Source organism: Lampetra fluviatilis, chromosome 44 (assembly GCF_964198595.1).
Source record: "Lampetra fluviatilis chromosome 44, kcLamFluv1.1, whole genome shotgun sequence".
Classification (NCBI taxonomy): domain Eukaryota; kingdom Metazoa; phylum Chordata; class Hyperoartia; order Petromyzontiformes; family Petromyzontidae; genus Lampetra; species Lampetra fluviatilis.
In genome coordinates, this window is record NC_136318.1 from 8,099,498 (window position 1) to 8,118,131 (window position 18,634).

Below are 18,634 nucleotides of genomic sequence, written 5' to 3' on the forward strand. Positions count from 1 at the left end.
TCGACCTTATCGGTTGGGACAGAACACTTGGTTCGTCACAAAATTCGTTTGGTGAAAGAATGAAGATGCTAAAATGCATTTCGTTGCTTCGGTCTGCGAGAAAATGCTGAGGTTAAAATCATGCATTCCATGCCATTCTCCACCTAAGAGGTGTTTACAAAAACACCCAAGTTTTAATTAATCAGCTGTTCCATATGCCTACCTAATTTATTTCTAATTCATTGCCTTAAATAATCATGGTTGGTATTTCACAGGAGACTGCCTTAAGCAACAATTTATCTTTATGTACTTTAGAGAGCAGTAATGTTTAATTTTAATCTCTGGCCACAAAGCACGGAAATAAATGCTCCAAAATACATCTCCCGAGTCACCTGAAAAAGTAATTCATTAGGCATTATTTATGCTTGCTTGCACTCACCAAAACATAGGGGGATTGGCAGCCAAACCAAGTTGCGAACTAAAAATGCATTTGTTAATGTACTTGTTTATTACCGTATGCACAGACATTTAGGGCAAATATTTACAATGCTGTAAATATAACAGCTTGATGTTGACCGAAAATAAGATCCATAAATTGCAATGCTATATTTAACAAACATGGATCATGAATGCGAACTAAAAATGCATTTGTTAATGTACTTATTTATTACGGTGTGCACAGACATTTAGGGCAAATATTTACAATGCTGTAAAGATAACAGCTTGATGTTTACCGAAAATAAGTTCCATAAATTGTGATCCTATATTGAACAAACGTGGATCATAAATGTGCTCGAAAGCCTGCCAGAAACTTACATACCTAACCCAAAGCTGCCGGTTCAAATTCTTGCAACCCACTCAGAAATCCACAGAGGGATTTATAAAAGTGCCCACCACCACGACCATCATCATCAGCCATTGTCAATCAATTGCCGGATGAAGGCCTCACCGCCAATCCCTCCCAATCAGGCGAAGCAGCAACCCATCCCATCACCTGCGCCACGAGCCGACTTCATCGCTCAGTCGCCACGGTAGGCGTCATTTAGCGCGCGTTTCCCATCCCTTGCCTGCCACCAACTACTCCGTCAATGTTCTTTGACCGTTTTTTTTTGGGTTCCATTTTCTTCACCGAAGACCACATTTCTAATCCGCGCGCGTACACAGGCGGGTAGTGACGCATCGATTAGGAAACTGCGCAGCGTTTGCAAGTTCAGCGAAGCAATCCACGCTGCCCACCAAACCGAACTGCACCGCACCAGTTGCTCGCCAGCACCGGCTGACAAGAAACCTCTGCACTCCTGAAATCATCATTCTTATTTTCACGCCATTAGCCGAACGTGTCAAGTTTCCCATCCCTTGCCTGCCACCAACTACTCCGTCAATGTTCTCTGACCGTTTTTTTTTGGGTTCCATTTTCTTCACTGAAGACCACATGTCTAATCCATGCAGCGTACACAGGCGGGTAACGACACATCGATTAGGCAACTGCGCAGCGTTTGCAAATTCGGCGAAGGAAACTACGCGGGCCCACCACACCGCGCTGCACCGCACCAGTCGCTCGCCAGTGCCGGGTGACAAGAAACCTCTGCACTAATGAAATCATCATTCTTCTTTTCACGCCATTATCCGGACGGGCCACGCGTCAAGCCGATCGATTGCTGGAAGAGGCAGTGAGACCTTCCTGTAAAATAACCTCCCGATCAATACACTATGAATACCTGGATTCTAGCAGGGGCTGGCTTCTGGGCTGGGTGAGAATGTGGAAGAGGCGCTGAGAAGGGGACGGACAATGGTGGAAGAGAGTCTCGTCTAAAACAGCGGAGAATTGTCATTGGCAGTGTATTTCGAAATTAGTTTGAAGAAGGTATTTTAGATATAAAATTTGTTATTATTTCCCAAGGGTTAAAAAATTGCATTGTTTAAGGATTGTGTTATTATGATTGTTATCATTGATACGTATTGCAATAGAATGGTAATGAATATTAATAAACGAACATTACATGTTAAATTTTGATTTAAAGCTTTCGTGACTGCAGGGATTCATACTCTTGGACTTGTCCATCTGGCAAACTGCCAAATCGCTGTCTATGGTGCTGACGTTAGGAAAAACCGCTACTTTTTTTCAAATTTTATTTCTGTGGATTTCACACCTGATGATGATTGCTTGTGTTACAGTCGAAACGTCGTGAGAATTAATTTTTTTTAATTGTTTTATATTTATATTATTTTATTATTTCCCTTCTACGTGACTTTACCGAAAGAACCAAGAATATTACATGTTAAAACAACTATTTGTTCATGTGCAGTGTTAGCTACGCTTGGCAGTCCAAAGCACGTGTGTATCAAAAACGACACACAAAAAATTAAAACAAATGACCGTATACGTCATCTATCATTGCACATACATACCTACAATAGGGAATAAAAAAAAAAATTTACAATAACGAATTACATTTCCATTTAAGAAAAGATTCATAATTTTCATCGTATCCATGTGCATCAGGTTAATAAAATATAAAAACCCAACCGATTGCTGTATCAATATTAATCATGTCATCAACTTTAATGCAACATCCGCAACCGGAATGAAAATGAATAAGATCAGCTGTGGCTCGCACAAAGCTATGGGAGGAAGCACGCATGTACGAGTGAGGGACAACGTTTGTCTCGTACCACCATGGAACCCTTCACGATTTCCCAGCACGCTGAGTAATGGTGAAAAGGTGATTTTTCTTAAGGGCTTTTTTTCTTTCCACCCCCCCCCCCCCAACTCCTTGTTATAAATGCAGCCCCATGGGAAATTACCTTGGGAGACCGAGATTTTCGTTTTGTTGTTGTTGTCGTCGTCGTCGTCGTAAATGGCTATTTTGGCGGGTACACGAAGCCTGATAATTCTATTATGTCAAGTGGTCACAGTGACCCGCGCTGCCAAAGCGGTCAGCAATGCTCGCTAGGCCCATGACCTGGTTCAATCCCGAGCCCCAATTACCAAGAAACAATTTCAGGGACGTTCAACACGTAGGCTTTCGCGACCAACATTATCCGTAATAAAAGGTTTTATTGGATTAGATTGCGTACATATAAATATGTCATCCATTAGGCGAACGCCACAATTCTGGCTATCGACTGATTAAGCTGGTTGTACTCACCAGCGAAACGTCACTCTAATTGTAAATATTGTGGGTTTACTCTCCAACACACCGGTGTGCTGCAGTAGCAAATAATCGCCACATTTTATTTACGTGAAACCCTACTAACTGGCTGTCGGGTCATGGCGCGTTTAACGACACATTTATGCGATCTAACCCAAAAAAAAAACCTTTATTATGGACTTTCAGAGAAAACAGGACTTATTGACAAGGGGGCACGGACCGATTCACCTCCCACCCCGATCCGATCCAAGGATAATTTCCGTAAATTCACATTGCGGTCAACTGTAGTGGCCACTAGTGGCTGCACAGGTCACATGAGGGGGAGAGCCCATCACGTACAGCGAACGCGAAATCGAAAAGCACTGCATCTTTACAGGAGTCCGCTGATGCATCGCGATCTTAAAAATGGACGTCAGTCGATAAATGGCTGCGCCGTTACACCGCTCCAGTTATCGCCGCCGTACTCATACGTCGAGTCACACGGTACTGCTAAACTTTGCACATTTAGTGAGCACACGAGGTCGGCTTCCGTGCACGAATACTATGCAATCTGTGTGCGCTGGGGAGTCCAAAGGAACACAATCAGGCTGCTGGGCTCCGTAATGACCAGGAGCCGGCAATCCGCGGCACCGGAGCCGTGTACGGCTCTTTGCGGACTGCTTCCTGACGCAATGTAACCATATATTCATGTGGATTGCGGCTGCTGGAATACGTAGCTTGGTACCGAATGGTTATTTTGCTTGCAGACCCCTGGTAATGACACGACCACAAATCCGCACGCCTTTAAGGCACCGAAGGCGTGCGTGGACGGCGCGATAGTCGGGTCGACCGGTGTTGAAATAGGATTTTGCGTGCAGACGAGCGCGCATGTTTGTGCATTACGGATCTACGCAGCGGACAAATTTACATTCCGAATCGAAATCGCCGCTAACCGCGGGCAGCAAAAGTCGCGCTAAAAAGGTCGGCGCCACAAAAGATATCGGACCGAGTTCAACGATTAAGGCTGCGTCTGCAAGCACAATCCAATGCAGATAATGGATTAGGGAGGGCTCGTCAAGGTGTCAGCGATGGCCTGAGGATGCGACCGCCCAAGCTAACCACAGTCATTTAAAAGGAAAATGGGGGGGGGGGGGGGGGCTTTTAAGAGTGCTGCATAATCGTGAGGTGGGGGGAATAAAAACTATCGGCGGTTTCTTTCTCCGGCGTGAGTTCCACGAAAGGGGGGGGGGGGGGCGTTGGGGAAGAGCCTTCGTGGTCAATTCCTTCTGAACGCCACGGTGTCGATAAGTGGATTAAGTCTTTTGCACCTGGCGTCAAGATAGCCGTGCCTCATCAAAGCACAGAGATCTAAACTGCGCTCGATCATTCTGAGGGCCAGGACTCGGGGAATAGTAATGGTGAGAGTTAAGCAATTTTCAATCCACTCGAGATGTAGTGGCTGCTCTTCCATGCCCTGTCTATCTGGCCACCCCAGATGCCCTGAATGTCCTCAAAGTTCCCATGAAAACCTTGCATTAATCAATCACCGGCGATGGGGAGGCTTTTATTTACTTTTCAGACGGTTGCATGGCGCTTAGGCTACTGTTTTAATGGACCGTCTGTGCACAATCATTTTATTAAATCTGGTGTTTCCCAGATGCTCTGTTGATGATTATAAAAACATTGATTTACTTCCACAATCTGCAATAACCGGCCAGAAAAATAACCAGCGAAAACCATAACGTGCCAAAGTCCACATCCTTCATCACGTTTGGTAGTCATTACCGGCAATATAAAAATTACATAAACAACACAAACAAATAAATCCTGAAACAAATAAAAACAAACCACATGAAGCCGATTGATTCTGTATCAAAGCATTCACTAATGCAATAATGTTTTGTAATGAAACTCTTTTAATGTTAGGAACTTTTGGAATGCAATGTGATGCAATCACATTACCATCATCAACCTGATTCGATTTCATCTCAGACGGATGATACGGGGCTAATACGGCATTGAGAAGAGTACTCTCTGGCATGTAGCCGGGTGGCTTAGAGGTCATCACACCGAGCTGCCCCTGATGAGAACCTTGGGTTCCAATCTGGGTTTTGGCCATTTGTGATAAAACCGCGTCACCATGGGTAAGCGAGCCGCTGATCTTTACCCTGATCAACAGTCATTGCACAAAAACAACATCGTAATAAATGTTGCTCATATTTAGCTCCGGCAATTGAAAACGTTTCTTTGAAGGGCGTGCGAAAAAATATCTCAAGAGTAGAGTGCGTGAGTGTGCGTGCTTGCGTGCGTGCGAGAAAGTGCGTACAAACAATAAAGAGGGGACTTCAAAGAGATGTGAAACATCTCTTCCGCGCATCCAATCTATGGACACACGTGTCGCACTGCTACTGCTCTGTGAGATTTACAAATGGATTACGTCTCACCACGATGCCGAGAACACAACTGAAATTGTTAAAATTAGATTTTTCAAATTAATTCACAGAGGTACAAAGGAATGAAGGGGATGCAAATAAAAATAACCGTGACATCAGCCACATTTCTTGTTCGTCGCCTTATGCCAAATGTTGCTACGGGGCAGTTTGGTAGAAAATAACTAATTTAGAGATCACTTTTTCAACTAGAGGCTCATAAATCTTGACTCAAAGCTTTCGTGACCGCAGGAATGCATATTCTTTGGGTCTTTCGGTAAAGTCACGTATCTACGCGGCTTTACCGAAAGACCCAAAGAATAGAGGCTCATACTGCAATTCACATTCAGTTACCACTGTCATGAGACCTCTTGGCTTAATGTGAAACTCTTTACTCCGTGCAAGTGCCTCCACCCTAAGAACGACGCTGTAACGGAAGGGCTGAAGCAGACGCCGTGGAGCAACCCATTCGGAGGTACTCCGCCAAAATAATAAACGAGAGAAATTATGAAAAAAAAATCTGCATTTCATTTCCAAGCCTCCTAACTAAGTGCCGAAAACACTTATTGAATCTGATAATTGTTTTTTTACCCTTCTATCTGGCAACAAAACTGACACCTTTTTTTACAAGGAGTCATGTTTGCATAGACCACAATACCTGCAGTCATAATGCAAACAAAAAACATAACTCTGATAATGTATGCAACTGTCCTTGAAGTTGATTGGCGTCATCTGGTCCAACCCATGTGAGACTAGGCTCTAAGGAAAGCTGTCTCGGATGTGGACTAATCAACTTCAAGGACAGTGCATACATTATCAGAGTTATGTTTTTTGTTTGCATTATGACTACAGGTATTGTGGTCTATGCAAACATGACTCCTTGTAAAAAAGGTGTCAGTTTTGTTGCCAGATAGAAGGGTAAAAAAACAATTATCATATTTTTTACTGGCAAATGAGGTTCCAATGGTACTTATTGAATCTGTTAACACTCTCCCTCTGCAATCTCGTTCACGTTATTAAATCACCTGTTGAGCGGCATATTAAAGGTCACGGAAATGAATGGGGCATCTATGAATGGATCGCCCTGTTGTTACCCATCACCCACACTCCGCTGTTCACGATAATGTCGAGCTCCATACGCGAGCCGGGCAGCAGTGAATTCTAAAGAATTACGCGGCACTGGGCTGCAGGATTATGCCGACGAGGGATGTAATTTTGGGGCGTACCCATCAAAACCAGAGCATGCAGCATTCTGCCTGTCTTTTGGAAAAAGAGAAAAAAGACACCTAAAAAATACATTTATAAACCCACAGATGCCACACCTTCTGATGCTTGGGTGGAACAATTTTGTGAGGACACGGTTTATAGCTCCATTTCCCATGCACTTCGCAGACATAATAGGCCGTTGGTGAAAATAAGCCCACGACAAGATATTGATGCAACATTTGCGTGGCTGCTCATTCCTGACAGTGAAAAATGACTCTGCCAGCGGAGACTTAACTCTTCATCGCGCAAGTCACGAAAGTATTCGGATTCTAATTGGCATCTGCAATACAAATAAAAAAAACGTTTTGGCTCGGTGATGGATTAATGACAATCAATGTCCGTTTGAATAGTTTTGTTTGGGAAGCGCCACGAGTGGATCACTGTGCAAGGCCACCACTCAAAAGTGTAAAAAGAAAATGTTACGTGTGCTCGACTTGGGTCCATCATCCCTTAACGGTCGATAAAATAACATGTGGGCTGTTTACCATTGGCTCAGGGTTATAAATAGGAAGTCAGCGCTGACTCATTGCCCAGATGAGTAGGATATGACTTTTAAAATGTTTTCTCGATACAAAAAAAAAGTTACACACCGTCGCCGATTGCCAAATTAATATTCAGCTAAAAATGAAATGTTCCGAAAGGGATGGATAAAATAAATCATTGTGCACACACTCGCAATAAAACAAGCGTGGGTGGGCTTTTAATACGTAATTTTCTCCACCGTTTAATTTCACATTATTCTTGTGATTGGCCTCAAACAACATCAGACTAACTTGCCAGGGTGATTATTAATGCAATTTAAATGGTCAGACAGAGCTGTCTGTTGTGAATAACAATCACGAGCTTGGCAGCAACAACCCTAGCAGGGCAAAAAAAACAGCTATTTTTTATATATCTGGGCATAACTGAAACACCATTAATACAAAAGAAATCAATGGCTTGCTAAATTGTTATTAAAAAAATACTTTTCTTTAATCCGCAAACAGGTAAATGCTTTGGTATAATAAATCACCATGTTCATACGTCCTGTGTATGCATTTTGTACGGAAGGTTTGGGTTGTTTTTCTTATCGTTAATCACCATCACCTGTAGTTTAGCCGTAAGCTTTTTGAGCAGTAAACGGGGGCCAATGATCTCTCAAGCTCCAGGACGTAAGGTCCCCCCCTCTCTCTCTTACCTACCTGTCAGCTACCCAAGTAAATTTTGCCGAATCAGGTGAGAAAGTCGACAGACGAACAAAGCCTCGGTTTTCAAGAGCGTCCTGGGGGGGGTCACCAATATGGCAAAAAGCAAAACCCAATAAAGTAAAGCAGTGGAAAACACAAGTAGGGGGCTGTCACTCCTTGTCCTCCTCCCACCTTATCACTCGCGGCGTACTACTGGACATCTGTGAAAAAGAGCTTTAAACCTCATCAGATTCCTCCAGTGTAAATAAATATACTGATGTTATATTCTGTACGGATTCTCCAATCAAGCGACCGCAATAAATTATTACACTCGCAGCGCGTGCATTCATTCACGCAAGATGTGATTATTTTAGAGTAAAGAAATAACTCGTGTAGCCCTGCCGACAATCTGTGAACCCCGCGCCCTTCCACGTCCACTTGGGGCCCACACTAACAGCGACATTCACGTGAGCACACGAGCGCGGCGAGACACAAGAGACCATGGAGTTTCCCTTGGTCCATCGGCTCCCGGAGAAGGAGCTGTGCACCATGTAGGACCTCGGGCTACACGCGCCGGGTCATATCGCTGTCGTCGTGTTCGGCATGAGCCCGACACTGGATAAACGTGCGACTGCGGTGGGCAGCATACGAGAAGGCAGCGGCTATTTCATGGTGATGCTGACACAGATAAAACTGAACAGCATTGATTTTGTTTTGTGAAGATGTAAATATTGAGTTAATCATTATTTTTATTATCAAGTGGTAATTAAAAGGCTTATGTTGTAATAACATAGAATTGTAACGCAAGTGTATATTGTCTTCCTTCACCTATGTTAAGTATGTCGGACATGCCCGCTTCACCGGGGAAGGCTGCCCCCCCCCCCAGAATAAGTCCAGCTTCGAGGAGGTTTTACGATAATTAAAACTGAACAAAAAGCAACAAACAGCTGCAACTGGATACCACAAAGTTGACGCCAGCAGCAGATGATTCTGAACTCATTCAGCACGCTTCGATGCGGCTGTGACCTTGAGAGAGTTGACCCCCTACGGCTGGAGGGCTTTTGGAAGAGCTCTGGAAAGCCTCAACACGCCGCCGCAGATCCACGGCGATGAATGCAATGCACCCAGTGTAACTACATCTGTGCGGAAGTCAATCAGCCCCCACTCTTACCCAAATATATTGCACCCAGACGCAAAGCCAAGGCAACAATTCATCACGCTCTGATGATGGAGCACATCGTGCATAAGGCCGGCCATTCCGCTCAACTAATTAACGCAGGGGGGCCGCCTGCTATACCACAGCGCTCCACCGTAGCAAATACATCGTTAATGCCATCCCGCAAGCCCGGTGGACCCTAAATCGACCAATCATATGATAAGGCACCGATTCGTTGGTTAGAATAATTTTTATGTTGATGTCCCAATTTCCTGGAATACCGTCGTTTAAAAAAGGGTCGTTGGTAACTGTGCCATCTAAATCGCAGCCTGATGCTAAGCTGTCGATTCTTTATAACTTCACTTGCAATTGCATTTGACATATATCCTCGTCTGTGTTACATATTAGCATGATACTCACCCTATTCTGTTTAATGTTTCTGTAACTTAATTGAATTTGTACAATGATCAGCCGAAAAATAATCTGCCCAAGGTGACAGGGAATCATTATTGAACAGTGATTTGTGGGATATGCTCGATGATATCCCATGTGCCACGGTTCTTTTTGCTCCGATTTATTATTGATATAGTGCTGTACTTTCTTTTGGCGTCTCGGGTCACTCATGCAATGGAGATTAACCCGGTCTCTTGAATTCTCGCCTGGGTTAAACAATTATACTTGATACTCTTTGGTTCTTTCGGTAAAGTCACGTAGAAAGAAAATGTATATAATTATTTTTTCCTACGTCAGCAGTTCTCCTGCTGTGTTTGTTTCACCTGATGACGGTTGCTTGTGTTGCGATCGAAACGTCGTCATCTATAAATTTTTCTATCCACGTGACTTTACCGAAAGAACCAAAGAGTATGGATCCCTGCAGTCACGAAAGCTTCGAATCAAAATTATACTTGACTTGATACGTATAAGTTACAGCCTTCAGCAGGGCCGACTAATATTCCAGAAACGGTAACGGAGGTGGTATTTAGATGGTTTGGGCGAGTGTTCAGAAGAGACAAAGATGCATTGAAGATTCTCACATACGCACAGAGATCCATGGACTCACACAGAGGTCTCACATTCTTGCGTATGGCAAGATGATCTGGAGATAATTGGCAATGTTAAGGTATGCTAGCCACGAGGTGGGCTTCAGGAGAGAGTTGGTGTAGTTTTCTACTCCTCCATTGAAGGAGCGCAGACCACGGTGGCTAACGATGTAGTCAATCGTTTGGCTTGCATGGCCACCGTCGCACTACTGTGGGCCTGTCTTTAATATGCCATTAATGAAGATGTGCCCGTCGGTCTGCTGATGTTCGGATGCTGGTTATGGTTCGACCAGTGCCTTCAAGGAATGTCAAAGCCAGGAGGTTTCGAATGAGGCGTTTGTTCTGGAAGCCTGCGATGTTCGACGGCGTTCTTCTTTTCGAAAGAGTTCTTCGGGATCGGTCAGATTCTAGGTGACATCAGCACACGCTCCCAGAAGCGGGATCGGAACTTGAGTCAGCGGCGAGACTCAAACAGAGACCCAGGGACTAGAAGGTCTGTGGAGATGCCACCGGTGAAGGGCACAAGGAGCAGTGGGAGACCGAGGGTGAGATGGAAGGATACGGTGGCACAAGATACAAGGACCGTCGACGCAACTGGAGAAATGGCAGAGAAATAAAGCGCACGCGGAAAAAAAAGATGAAGCGCCACCAAAGGCAGGCAATAATGGGGACTCTCTTGGCTGGCAAGAAATAAATAAGAAGTTTTAAACACGCAGTTTGCACCATATTTATTCTGTTAAAAAGGCATGTGTTGAGCACACAGCTTTGGCTATGAGCAATAAAGCCCCCTGCCTGACGACGAGCTGTGGGCAGTCGTTAAATATTGAACGTGTTGGCCGCATGAAGGCGCCTAAAGGATGGCATCTGCCTACGAGCGGGATGTCAAAATCGTGACGGCACGCAGCCAGCGAGGCGCGGCGCACGCCGCGCACACACACATACACACAATAAATAGTTAATAGCGGTGGACGCTGAGTAACGGGCAATTGCGTGCGCGTGCATTGCAGTGCCAGCTACTACGGTATTGCCCACCGATGCCCAGGCCGCGTCAGTGCATCTCCGTACGTGCGGGGCAAACGGACTTCCTCTGTTTGCCTTGATGGCACCACACCTTAACGGTACATACGGTTTCAACGAGCGCTCCAGTGGGGCCTTCTGGCTAACCCATCGAGTAAATCACCTTCCATTCTGTGTATCGAATCCAGAGGTCGGTGGTTCGATCTCTCGAACTTCCACTTAACCATCGGGGGAGAGAGAGAGACCCACAAACTCCAAATATACATCCAGCGTCAGGTTCGAGATTCAACCCACGACCTCCTACTTACCAGGAGAGGTAGTCAACATCTCGCCACCGAGTCAAAGAGGTGAAAGTTTGGCGTGTGGCGGTGCAAGTGGTGTCAACCGTCGCTCACCTTCCAGCCGCACAACGAGCGGCACCGTGAGGTTGAGCTCGCGGCACGCACGCGTGATCCCGTTGGCGATGATGGCGCAGTTCACGATGCCCCCGAAGATGTTCACCAGGATCGCCTTCACCTGCAAGGAGGGGAAGGAGGTTGTTAGGCATGGACAATGACCGCGAGAGGGGAACCGAAACCGCCGGGCGTGGCGAGGGCCGCGATGGAATCTGTCGCGCGACGAGAGGTCAAAGGCACCGACCGTGAATTGAGACCCAGACCACCGGAGCTATGAGATTAGGAGCCGGTGGCACACCGAAGGAGGCCAGCGGAGGACTGGTTTTAGTCAACCGGACAAAGAGGACGATGATATGAAAAATAAACAAAAATTCAATTACGTATTTCTCAGACTTGATCAAGACGAAATCCTCCTATCGTACGGCAGGACGTAAAAGCAACGCTTTTGAAACTTGGTTTATAGTTGAATTCTTAAATTGTTGCAACCAGTCCGAGGAGGCATCAGCAGACCTAGCGACGCCGCCAAGATGTCGCGTTCGTCGGCGACGCGTCGTTTGATGGGTTGTGGGTTGGACTTCACCACAAACTCAACTAAAAATTTGTTACAGAATTAGGACGAATGTTGTGTTCTATTCGTATTACAGACATTGACCTTTGAGGTCCACATCTTCAAGTTCACCACCGGGGTAAATTTGAGGTCAGTGGAGCGATAATGTCTGCATGCGAGCAAGGGCTAAATACATTTGAGAGATGGAACAGGCTGCACTGTGGTTAGTGCGTCTAGAAATCAGGAATTTGGAGTTCGACTCCTGGTAAGAGGTGGACACACGGTCAGTCCAATGAGAGCTACATTGTGAGAATAAATTATCGCATAGGTTCATTAACCCTGCCATAAGAATTTGGAATCTAAACCAATGTTTTAGAATTCCAGCGCTGCCCCACTTGCTTAAGTGCGATACACACTTTGACGTTTTGGCTATGTCATAATAAATATTCATATATATAGAGACCTTAAAAAATATAACCTCTAGATCATTTCCAAAACACATGCCGAATTTATAATCATCATCATCCTCGGCAAGTCCACTGTTGGATGAAAGCCTCTCAAATATGATTAGCACGGCAACGTACGGTGTGAAAGAAGTTCAACATACATACAATTCATCACAATCCTGGGTGATATAATAGGGAACATACTTTTAAATATATATGTGCACACACACACAAACACACTTACCATAACAAATACACTGGCACACGAATATATATATTACAACTATCTACCTTGACAGACAAGCAGGCAAACCACAGGACAGGATAGATAATCCAGACAACAGACTGAGGAGAAGTAATGAGACGGTGAAATCCACATGGGTACAGCACTAGCCAAAGTGACAGGCAGGCACATAGGCAGGCACACAGGTACCTATACAGAATGTTTTACCAGGCCCACCACTATGCACACAACAGGCCAATAGTTTTGATGCCCACTCAAATTCGGTGCTTCTGCGAGGTTCTTCAAGCCGAGCCAGTGGATCGTTCGGAGAGTATGTATGTAGAACTTCTTTCACACTGTACATAGCCAACCGTGCTAATCGGAGGTGCACTGGAAGGATTACAAATTAAAACACAAAAAGCAGTTCTCAAGAAACACGTTTTCAATCTTGATTTGAAAGTGCATAGCTCCAGTGGCTTCCTAATGTAATAAACCTTCTTGAGACGGCTTCCGGAATCAGTCCTTTTTATTTTCAACTTCCACAGTTACACTTCACACACTCCCCATTGTTGACAGACAACGGAAAGCGGGCAGACTTCCCGCCAAGTCCCCACCGCGCACGTGGCACCCAGAGCCCCCGTACGCGCGTGACTCCTGCTCTTCTCGTTCCCAAGTCTCCTCCCGACTTCTCTCTCCCTCTCTCTCTTAATCCCTTCGTCACGTGGTACCCCCCAGCCAATCCTCCGTAGACAGCGTTGACCGTTCCCGATGGTTCCCTGTAAATCCCGGGACCACGCCTCTGATCCGCTGCTGCGAAGATGACCAGAGTTCGCGTTAAGGGTTTATGTTCCTTGACGAGATCAGCAGGGTAATCGTGGTTCATTTGTGGCAAGCTCTTTGTGTGTAATGAGTGCGACCTCGTAACGTGCGGTGAACAAAACGTAGCCGTCGTGGGGAGTTATCCTACTTGGGGGTGTGGCTGCTGAATGCTCCGAGAGAGAAGGATATTTATCTTGTTAATCACCTGCTCGGCCACCACGGTCTAACAGCACATGTTCATCAATAGTGTCGACAGCTAGCTCACGCGGGGAAACAAAGCGGGCAAAGTTAACCGCCACCGGGAGAAAAAAAAAACCCGATGCACAAAGTTTCATGCACCAAGGGCTCCGAGCTTATGAGAAGTCACACACCATAACTAATTGTGGCCACGCTCAGTGGTTCCTAACATTTGTCCCGCCACATACCACCCATGGGAGCCGTCCAACTGCCCTCATACTCCTCCCAGACCCCATCAGCTCATCAAACATTCCCACATTTTAATTACACGTACATGTGACGACGCAGACGTGTGTGTAGTTGATACTCAATGTTGACAAACACTTGAAATGTGCAATGTGTTTACTTTAATAGCGCTTTCAGCGGTGCGCTCGTGCACACACGCAGCGCAGCGATGCTAAGTGGATCCTATGTGACCATACCCCCAGGTGCCAATTTCATTATACCGCCGGATGGAGAGAGGAGGGACAATTTAGAGAAACGTGCACCGTTGTTTCCACCGCCTTGGCAGGAAGATCGAACCGACGACCTCCGCATTTGCGAGTCCAGCGGGATAACCCCGCACTCTCCGATCAGCACGATTGGCTACGTACAGTGCGAAAGAAGCTCAACGTAAAGACATACGCAACCATTGCGTCACGGCAGCAGCATGAAGCATCACTTGACGACGCGCACGCAAGGCTACTTTGGCGACGGGTGGGCCATAGGTCGTACGGGCACGATATACGTCCCCCGTCCTCCGCTCCACCCCAATGAAAATTCACGGAGGGCGAACGTTGCCGAGTCGTCGTGTGGTGCCCTTTCCAGACACAGACTTCGGCACCGCGTACGCGGCAGCTGGGTTCGCCGTGGGTTACAAGAATCCCCCCGCCTCCATCTGTGCCCCCCCCCCCTCCCCACGGTGAGCTGAGCCGCTCGGGTATCTACCTCCTCTTTCGCTGGAGGCATCGCCGAGAGCGGATTCAGAGGAAACGTTCAGCACCCCTTCCGCCGCTCGTGACGAGTCCGGGCAACCGTGCTCGCTCGTTTCATACAAGAGGAGTGAGAGGGGGAGACAGGTGGGGGGGGGGGGAGAAGATAAGAAGGGAGGATAGAGAGGGGGAGGGGGGAGGAGGACGGCAGAGGGTGGAGGAGGAAGAATGGAGGATTGTACAATTTGAAGTAACTCGATGGGATGGGAATAGGGCAGCGGAAGATCAAGAAGCAGCACAAAGGAAAAAGGAACTGACTCGGAGGAAATGACCCCGTCACTTTAAAAAGGTGAAAACCGTTTAATGATCATTTTAGTTGGAAACAAAATAGGTAAAAACGTGGTAATTGGCTCAATGCGAGAATCACACGTAATTATTTTAAACGTGGGGGAGAAGGTTTTTTTTCACAACTGCAGATTTGTAATCAACTAATTGGGTTTTATTTATGTTTTACTCAACACCAGAGGCTCACAAGTTAAGGAACGTTCGCGACAAGAACCAAATATGTTTTACACCTTTCTAAAGCGTGTTGTTTAGCACTGGGGAAATCTGTCAAAAAATTTACTCCGTTAAAAAAATAATTAATTTCCAGGTAAAATAAATAAGCTTAAAAATAACATTCAAAAGTTCTCCTAGAAGAAGTTACCACAATAACTCAACTCGAACTGGAAAATCTACGGACCACTCGAATAGCTGACATGTATCAAATGTTGCTTCGATTGGTCAATTGGTCCAATGCATGGAGATTATTGTTGAGCTGAAGACGCGCGTGTAATGCGTCTATAAAGAATTGAGCGAGGACCGCTGATGTCATGGTCGTCACCACGTATCGTCACCGCGCACGGCCAGGGCAGTGCCATGTGGAGGGCGGATGGGCCGGCATTAGCTGCCGATTAACCGATCAAAAGGATCTAATCGTATCAATCGGCACTAGATTCAAAGACAAAAAACATGTCCATCCAGCGACCAAGGAAAGGCGAATGGATGTGGAGAGGGGAAGATTAGGAAAACGGATTTGGCGGCGGGACTTCTTTCGCACCATACCGTGCTAATCAGAGGTGGGGGAAGGACAACATCTAAACGCAAAAAGCAGTTCCAAAGAAATTAGTTTTCAATACAGATGTAAAAGTGCATAGCTCCGGTGAGCTTCCTGATATCGGAAGGAAGAGCGTTCCAGATGACCGCAGAAGCGCATCTTAAAGAGCGTGATAGGGCGACTGGTCTTTGTTCGATGGCCAGCCAGAAATGAGAACGATCCCATCAAGAGGCAGTGGACAAAACCAACACAGCAACAGTGCAGAGTCCGAAGCACTCAACACGGAGATGAATTACACTTGCCACCGCAAAGTAAAGCATTTCCCCACCTGCACATTAATAACAGTAAGCTTATTACTTTCACAAGACGTGCTATCGCCATGATAATTGCCATTCCATTCGCCACCTGGACATTTCTTTGCGATCGATAAAGGGCCAGCAGGCATGTGACAGACATCGGAGGAGGGAGGGGTTGACCAACGTAGGATATTCTTTTGCCGGATGATGATGCACAATGTGTTGCATTGGTTTGTTTTTGAAATATTTCTGCCTCTTAAAATTTTTGTTGAAAAGATCATTGTATTTAACACGTGTCTCACAACATTATGGCGAGATTCAATCTGAAGGTTACAAGTTCAAATCTGGGTACCGGGGTTGCCTTTAGACCATCATCCTTCCGAGGTCAAAACATGAGTGCTTTGCCAGAAGTCAGCAATATATGTACGTTGAACTTCTTGTGCAGCCGTACAGAGCCAACCATGCTCATTGGAGGTGTGAAGGAAGGACAACTAAACACAAAAATCACTTCTAAAGCAACGAGTTTTCAATCTAGATATGAAAGTGCATAGCTCCAGTGGCTTCCTAATATCGGCAGGAAGTACTTTCCAAACGGCCACAGAAGCGCATCTGAAAGGGCGCGACGCGGTTGGCCGTCTTTGTTCGACGGCTAGCCAAAAGCAGCGGCTGCGAGAATGACCGGAGTTCGCGTGATGATGGTTCATGCTCCTTGGCGACATCAGAAAGTTGTGGTTCATTTGTGTCAAGCACTTTGTGTGTAACGAGTGCGACCCCATAACAACGTATTCGTTCGGCAATGGTTGCGCTTCGGGGAGACTGAGCTCCGACGTATGAACGGGGGGGATTTACACCACTGGTTCAGGGTCACCTTCAGAGATGGGACCCAACAAAGCTGCCATTTAAGACGAAACTTTGTGACGTGACCCCCTTGAGCAAAGGAGATGTGTCAATGCCCCCCCCCCCCCCCGCCTGGTTTTACACAACGGCAATGTATGCGAGTAATTAAGGAGAGTAATGTTGGAAAGAACGTGCCAGTCCACATTTTCCAGTCTGTCCGCGTTGAGTGCAGGCCAATGGATTTCAAATAAACTTTAGGAGGCAGCTATCGATAATTTCAACTCGTGGTGTAGGGCGGAGCTATCAAGAGCGTTTTGAAAAACGCCGACCAGATTTGCTTTGCTCGACTAAAATGTCTCCGCGAACAGTGCCGATGGCTGCATGTGCAGGGTGGGGGACGTCAATTCAAAGGAACATTAAAAAAACGGTCCTTGGCATGCATTTTTGCATCAAGGCCACACGAACTAAAATGCAATCTACAGGGTGGTCCAGATGTCATGTGACCCCCCCCCCCACCCGATTCTCTAAAACTCAAGATTTTTTAAAAGTAAGGTTTATTTAAAACAAAAATCAATATGAAAATGCATTTTTTTAGTCAATTAATTGGGGGTGGGGGGGTCACAAGACATCTGGATCGCCCTTGTACAGCTGTTTAGCAGCTGTACTGCCCCCCCCACCACCCTACCAAAGATGCATCACAATACTTTACTGATAGGTCACCAAGTCTATACCATCAACATAATTAGTTAACACCACATTTCAGCCCCTTGTCAATCCACTGCTGGATGCAGGCCACGCCACACACGTTTTTCGTTACGGGGGTTGTTTGAATCCCACTTTAACATACTGGCCACAGGGCAGGGCGATGAAGGAGGGTACTGCCCAGGGCTGGTTCGGATGCCAAGCGCCACTGATGTTGGCCGTGGCCAGGAACAGAACTCGGGTGGGTCGGGTTCATCGTGCGATGCGCTAACTCCGCCGCGCCACCGCTCCTCCGCAAACGGTGACACGGGCGAAGACGAAATTGGGACTCAATTTAGTTTGATAGGAAGGCGATATTCGCGAGGATGAACGAAAGCCGCAAAACAGGACGGGTCAGGATTCATGTTTAAAAGCGGCTCTCCTCATTTGATTAAATACGGGAAAGACCCCCACCCCCCGGAACCGAAATATACATTTCGGTTCGGACCAATTTCCAAGTGCTCGGGGCAGCAGAGCCGGAGGCCCGCTCTGCGCTAACCTAGGAAGAAGGCGCTTGACACAAGCGTGATTTTTCCAAAAACTGACATCCCGCCGCGATTGCGTTACAGCTCAGTAGGTTTGGAGCGTCGTCGCGCAAAATTGTATTAATGAACGAGTTAAAAAAACACCACACACCTGGCCAGGCCTCTCTCTCTCTCCCCATTGTTACAAGGTGCGTTTTTCAAACGTGACATTGCAATGCTTGTAATTAATGGAGTTTAATTTAATTTTAAGTAATTTGCCAAACAGGTGGTCATTCTGAAGTGATTCACTCACGCGTGTCCAGGATTTAGCGCAGCAACAGCTTTGGCGTTCTCAAGTTATCAAGGACCGTTTATCTCTGAAAGTCCACACATGCTTCTGTCATCGTACAAAAAGTAGATTGATCGATACGTCGGCTA

At 46.2% G+C, this 18,634-nt stretch overlaps 1 protein-coding gene across 1 annotated transcript in view; it reads right to left on the reverse strand.

Annotated features, from left to right (window-relative positions):
* The window catches only part of SUCLG2 (succinate-CoA ligase GDP-forming subunit beta), a 135,248-nt gene that overhangs the window by 37,562 nt on the left and 79,052 nt on the right, over positions 1–18,634 (reverse strand). The window contains exon 10 of the mRNA XM_078876627.1: positions 11,580–11,700. Coding sequence (XP_078732753.1) covers positions 11,580–11,700 — 121 coding nt within the window. The remainder of the gene's footprint in view (positions 1–11,579; positions 11,701–18,634) is intronic.